Source organism: Manduca sexta, chromosome 4 (assembly GCF_014839805.1).
Source record: "Manduca sexta isolate Smith_Timp_Sample1 chromosome 4, JHU_Msex_v1.0, whole genome shotgun sequence".
NCBI classification, from domain to species: Eukaryota; Metazoa; Arthropoda; class Insecta; order Lepidoptera; family Sphingidae; genus Manduca; species Manduca sexta.
The window spans coordinates 2,408,333-2,415,589 of record NC_051118.1 but is presented as its reverse complement, the minus strand read 5'-3'; the positions used below and the strand labels follow the sequence as shown (position 1 = coordinate 2,415,589).

The following is a 7,257-nucleotide window of genomic DNA, read 5'->3' as shown; positions in this document are numbered from 1 at the left end:
GCGCACATACTTGTGCATTATAATAGTCCTACACACCTAATTGATCTCTGAGGGATTCATTAACTGTCTCGATAAAATCCTTGCAAAAGGTAGCAAGAAAACTTATCATTAAATCATTGTCGTAATCAATCATCATTAAACTTAATTTATGGCAGTTTAGGCATACTTCGTATCCCGGCCACACTGAAACAGGCCGACATATTTGTTTCAACTGGCGAGGGGTAATCAGTCGACATTCTATCTTGACCTTACTCCACTTATCATCAGGTGAAGTCGGGTCACTTTACCATGGGCTGCACAAAAATACGAGAAAAATGAACCTACCTTATTTATCTCTGCACCACTCTAAGGTTGACTGGGAAAGAATGCTTTAGCATTAAGTCCGCCTATATACATTTGTATTTTAAATTCAATGAATAAAAAATAAAAATAAAAATACTTTACCACTGACCCAGATTTTTCCATTTTCAGGGACCTTTGACTTTATAGCAGTAAATTATTACACCACTAAGTTAATTCGTCCGGCGCGAGAGGGCGAGGTGGTTAGGACCTCTTTGTCTCTGGAATACCGGATCTGAACGCGGTCATGGAGTCGCCTCCAACTGCTACGTACGGTTATTCGACGCTAATGTCTGTGAGTAATCATTTACTGCAAAATATTCCGGTAAAACCTTTTGTATATTTGCAACATCATTTCCAGAACGAAACTTGTTGATTGTGAAAATTTAAAACTGATGTCTGTTTGTATAGAGTAAGAAGAAGAAGATCCATTAATGATACACCCTGGGTTTCTCTGAGTAATTACCCCTGCGTGGGTATATCAGCTATTTCACAGGGGTAACAAAGAACCTAATTATAGGATCATGAAATAAAAGAACAAAGCTGACGATAAAATTGTAAGGCGGTTGTGCTTTATGATTAATGAAGATGTTTTGTATGTAATGTTTGTTTTGATAACATTTTGAAGGCGGTATATATGGCGGTACAATCAATGCATACACCGCCATCTCGTCAACATCGCCGGAACTGCCAGTTGATCGATGCTGACACAACTGTAGTGATAACACACAGCAATCACGCTAGATGGCGACAGACGATCCTGGATTACGCTTACACAATTTGAGCGACGCGTTGCATATATACCACCTCCGAATAGGCAACCGTCGGAGGAGCCGCGGCCGGTTACAAGCAACATCTGCCTGACTGGAAATGTTCCCTTCCATAGAGGAGTGCATCCATCAGTTCCTCTACAGCGGTGTCTACCTTTACGTCGCTAAATATAAATTAGTTTTCCACAGACGTAACAATACTGTATGATTAGGAATCACTAAGGTAGACGTATATCAACAGTGTAGCTTTATAACTGATGAACAAATATTTTCAAATACTACCTCAGTGATGTCACTGAGCGTATGTATGTATGTCATATCTCATACGCGTACTTATGTAATTACGCGTATGAGGTATCGCGACCACGTTGAGATTTAGGAAGATTCTATCTCCAGGTCTCTGATTCTCAGTATTAGCGTGGAATCTCCAAATGTTCTGGTAATAGAAATATGCTCACTCCTATAGGACCTAATATAACTAGTATACATTCCCTCCCGGGGCAATTGTTGTGCCCTCAGTCTCCACACCGAATGCACGCCCATGCACGGGGACATTTGTCGCGGCCCTAGGCACACAGTTATGTGTGTATACCTCATAGTTGTCAATTCACATTGAGGCCTATAAGGGCTCGCGAACAATTCCTTGCCTTATCCCCTTCTCTCATTCTAAGAGGTTCCCTTATCCCCCACACTTCCTTCCTAGATATCTCCTCCCAACTTTCTTCCAGGACCCTGCAGCCGCTAAGCCGGGGGATTCCAGTATCTCATTCGCGGGTTTCCTCTGGTATTGACTGCGGGGTCCGATACCAAAAATAAATATAATAATAATAATATCAGCCCTGTATTATATACTTGCCCACTGCTGAGCAGGGGCCTCCTCTACTACTGAGAGGGATTAGGCCTTAGTCCACCACGCTGGCCTAGTGCGGATTGGTAGACTTCACACACCTTCGAAATTCCTATAGAGAACTTCTCGGATGTGTAGGTTTCCTCACGATGGTTTCCTTCACCGTTAAAGCGAACGATAAATTCACAAAGAATACACACATGATTTTTTAGAAAAGTCAGAGGCGTGTGCCCTTGGGATTTGAACCTGCGGACATTCGTCTTGGCAGACCGTTCCACACCCAACTACGCTATCGCCGCTTAAAAATAAATATAGCTGGTAAAATATAGGTGTTATCTACCCCTGAAATTGGAAAGGTGTGACGCTATGTGTGATTCCAGATCTATCCCAAAGGACTGCGCAGGATACTTGGCTGGTTGAAGGACACGTATGGAGACCATGAGATGATGTTAACTGAGAACGGATTCTCTTCTTCAGGGAGCGAGTTAAATGACCAAGAGCGGATCGACTTCATAAGAAACCATTTAGAGCAGGTATTTTATTATAGTTTTTGTATCTTTTAAGAGCATAGCTTTGTTAACTTGTTGCCAAGAACAATAACACACAAATACACACGCCTAACATTGGTAGAGTAATGCTTTCGATAGGAGACAATAATAATGTAAATATCGTGATAAATTCCGTAAAATAGTTTTATTTAGATATTGAAATCAAACTATTGTGCTTAATTTAATTTCATTTGATTTTCAGCTTCTCCTGGCAATGAAGGTGGACCATGTGAATGTGTCAGGGTATACGCATTGGTCACTTATGGACAACTTCGAGTGGTTAGACGGATACACGTAAGAATGTTTTAATAACTATTAACTTTCTACCGTAAAAAATTGAATATGACATACGGGGTAAAAGAAATTTAAATCGAAATTATAAATAAACTAACGCGTAAAGTAGTGGCAGAGTCGTCAATGGTGGTGTTTAAATGTGTAAAATAACCCCATTATTCATAAGGGTTTATCTAAGTTTAGCTGTGATAACAAGTCTGTTTCTCGGTGCTGACGGCATGGCAGCCTTCGCAGTGCGTAGACATAGGGCCGTTGTGATTGGCTAATATTGAGATACAACTTGAACCTAGTTGGCTGTCAGATAAACAAAGCTGAACAAATAGCAAGCTGTCAGATAAACAAAGCTGAGAAACAGACTTGTTATCATGGCAATGCTCCGTCCTTAGATAAATAACATCTATGAAGGCAAGTCTTTTTGTAATTTGTCGCAGTATGTCCAATAGTGTTGCTAGAGGAAGAGCGCTAGGCGATGTTATTGATTTGTTGGAAACCCTTTTTTGTACTCGCTTGCCGACTGGGGGTGGCAAATTTGATGTTCGCCCTGGGTGACAAAAGCCCACTTATGTAAAAATATTATCTACATAATATTTTTAATGAGAACTAAGATCTCGGTTACAATTCACCTTGTTTTATTCATTCAAAAGTAGGATCATACATATACATGTAGTGTGTACTAGATTTGGCATTCCGAACATTGACTGTGTTCATCTGAATTTAACTGCACTCCACTCAAACTGACTTTAGAATGGTCTATATTGACAGCTTGTGGTTGTCATTTTGGTTCAGATTTTGAACAAATAGTTTATATGGACATTCGTGTCTATAGAATATACATCAATGATCATACTGCTTTGTGATTATATTATTGTGGCATGTAATATGGCTACTGTTTCTGGGCAGGCGCATTACCAACACTCGAACAAACATTTGAACAGATAGGTAGTCGTTGTAAATCAAAACAACAAGAATATAATACTAATATTTTAGGCAGAATTTTATAATAATTTTGTTTAATTTTATTTTCAGATCAAAATTCGGGCTGTACGAAGTTAATTTCACGGATCCCATGCGCGAGCGCACGCCACGAGCTTCTGCAAACTATTATTCTAAAATTATTAAACAAAGGAAACTAGATATATGCTGTTAAAATACTAAAACCTGGTATTGTTTTTATAAAGTGGATTTAATGTTTTAATAATATAATAAAATTTATCTATGCGGCAAATAAATCCGTGGTTTGTTATGCTTATCTCCGTCCAATTTTCTTATATTGGGGTGTGTACCTTTTTCTTTGATTTCGTAGAGAAAGTGCTTTATTAATACCTGAACAGCCGTCGTTAGGAGCGACTGAACGGTTATGTTGGAGTCACCGTGCGGTAAGACCCGATGTTGAGCCAAACGGAATTAATGTCGACCTTCGGGCGACCGCCGGGCCGGGCAGTACAACGCACGGCATGCCAACTAAAACTCCGAGGTGGCTCTCTTCGGCGCATTAGGGACGGTTAAGGGCTTCCTCTGATAGAAGTGTCTAAGTCGTCGTCCGTTCGGCGCATAAGGGACGGCTAGGGGCGTCCTCTGACGGTAGTGTCTAAGTCGTCGTCCGCAGCCGCCCTTGCTCGGAGCCACTTTGTACGGCCCGTCTCCTACGTGGAGGATTGGAAGGACGGTGGTGGTTATATCAAGATGGCGAGCGCAATGGAATATATGTCGTAGTGAAAACTCTTTACTTGGTCATTTTATTACATGACCGGCAAAGTATCACCGGTCTATATTTATTTTCCAGACAGTTATTCGATTGGTTGAAACATACTTTTTACTTCACTAACAATTTACTGCATAGTAACACTAGCGGAATACACAATGTGCTCGGTTCGAGCGTCCAAACAAGACTCGTACAAAAACTTCTAAAAGATTCTTGCTCTCGTCGTTCGGCCGGTCCTTATATTGACAGCAGTCGACCTCCCTCCTCTTCTAATACTTCCTCAATGTAATGATAGATGGCGCCACTATCGCTCCGGAAATTCACCAATTCAACGAATAACGAGCTGCTGCGGCGACATATATATATATAATACTAATAATAATACTTTGTAATTCAAGATGCCGGAAGGTGTTTCTATTGTTTATGAACAGTCATATCGCTAACCATCAGGTGAACGGCATGCTGGTCTCATTTAAAGCAAAAAGAAGAAATAAGTTAGAGACTGGACAACAGGACTAAATTTGTGCTTAAAATTAATTAGCTATTAGTAATACGTCGTCTTATTAAAATGTTAGTGTGACAAGATGTCACAGCGTCCTTAAATGTTCATATGAACATAGCATATTTACAGAAAATATATTAATATTCGCATTAAAACATGCTAATCACGATATGGAAAATTTATAAGGTATTTTACATTGGTGTCTTCGCTATTTCAAAGTAGAATGGTTAACCTTCGCATGAGCGCAAAAATTTTGTATGACAATCTTTCCAATATCCGGTCTATATAATCTTTGAACTCTTTGCTTTGAACCATAAAGAATTAGAGACTTACAAAAACCTTCTTTGTTAAATAATGACGTAATACGGTGACGCGCGTTTTATTTCGCTTCCAACAATGAGACTAAATACTAAAATCCTTTATTACGCAATTAAATTTTGTCTTACATCAAAAGTTTACTGTTGACTGCCTTCATAGCGTAGTTGTAATTGCACGTATGAATACGACTATCGCGCTGCGGTCCTGGCTTCGAATCCCGGTCGGGCCAAAACTAAATGCGACTGGGTTCTTCAATCAAAAAAATTACTCAATCATAGCTCGGAGACAAGAAATTGGCGGTGTGATACCCCCGTGCCTCAGAAAGCACGTAAAGCCGTCTTGGACATTTCCGATTGCCGTCTCACTGGAATATGAGAGTGAAGAAGCAGAGAGTGCATATTATACCCAGCAAAATATAGGCTTATAATTTGGTACGGAACCCCGAATACGTAGTCAGATTAGCGTTTATCCGGTTTTGATTACTATAAAATGAATTACGTTTAAATACTTTATTTATAAACGTCAAATGTTGCGTATAAGACATATTTATGGTTATTAAATTACCTTAACACAATTTTATAATCATAATCTTTAGTATTATTGCATTTTTGACCGTTTCGCTCATGCAGTTCATAATAATTACATTCATCATAAACAAAATATCTTAAATGTATTAAAACTTGTTTATTAATACGACTTGTCATAATTAATGTTCATAAAGGATTACAAAAATATTCTAAATTATGTTTTTATAAAAATTTATTAAATTAGCTTTTGCCTGCGGCTTCGCCAGTGTTAAAACTGTTTCCATGTATTAGCCTATAAGTAGTACCCAGGGGTAATGTAGCTTCTTATTAGTGAAAAAAAAAAATCAAAATTGACTTAGTATCATGACAGTCATGATTTACATCAAAGAGTTCTAAGATTATTGTTACGCGCTGCTATCCTAGCCTGAGATCTAGCCGATGTCATCGGGCGTTTCCGGAAGTATTCGGCTGCGCGGGCAGGATGGAAGAAGAGAAATGTCACACGGCGACTATTCTATTATTCTCTCTGGTTGCGCGTAGTCAAAAAATGTCTAAAATTGTATTCTGTAATTATTTCTGCTAATATAATGTTTAAAACTGTAAAAAGAGCGTTTAACATTATAAAGAGCGGACATGGAAAGATTGTCTTATAAAAATTTTGCGCTCATGCGATAGTTACACAATCTACCGTGAAATAGCAACACACCAATATAATGTAAATCATATTTTTTCAATATCGTGATTTGCAAGTTTATAATGCGCATATTAGTATATTTTCTGTAAATATGTTATTTTTTATTTATATCTAAGGACGCTATGACATCTTGTCACACAACATTTCAAATAAGACAGCGACTTATTACCAATTAGTAATAACTTTTTAAGGACAAGTTTGGTTCTGATGTTCAGTCTATACCTACTGTTTAATGTTTGGTTTACATAATTATATAGTATAATATGCGTTAATTAAACAATTATCATAAAAACAATATAAAAAAGGCCATACAATGTTTAATGTTGTAATTGTAATTGCGTTCTCTAATGTCTATATTCATTGGCGCGGTTTAATTGTAATCTATCTTGGATTAATTGAGATTAATTGATGATAAAACGGACTTGATTTGTGAAGTGACGCGCAATTTTGCTATAAGGGAATAGGACATATTTTTCTTCGTATAAAATATTGTAGAAACCGTATCTTTTCCGTTGGGCGGTAATTTTTTTTAGTAGGTTCGTGTTGGCGCGAAAAATATAGACTACTCTAAAGACTACTAGAGATAGGTTTTATACCAGGGAATGATTAACTTCAATAACGTCACCGACTCCAAAGTAAGTAACTAGTAGGTAATGTTAAATTATTTTTGGGTTTTATTGGTTTTGAATGCGGTATAATTATTTGTTAAAACGTTT

At 38.0% G+C, this 7,257-nt stretch overlaps 1 protein-coding gene across 1 annotated transcript in view; it reads left to right on the top strand.

Moving 5' to 3' along the window:
- Positions 1-4,027, top strand: part of LOC119190589 (myrosinase 1-like) — a 16,381-nt gene extending 12,354 nt beyond the window's left edge. Inside the window, exons 9-10 of the mRNA XM_037442833.1 lie at positions 2,707-2,798; positions 3,825-4,027. Of these exons, the coding sequence (XP_037298730.1) occupies positions 2,707-2,798; positions 3,825-3,945 (213 nt within the window). The 3' untranslated portion in view covers positions 3,946-4,027. The remainder of the gene's footprint in view (positions 1-2,706; positions 2,799-3,824) is intronic.
- Positions 4,028-7,257: the final 3,230 nt, after the last annotated feature.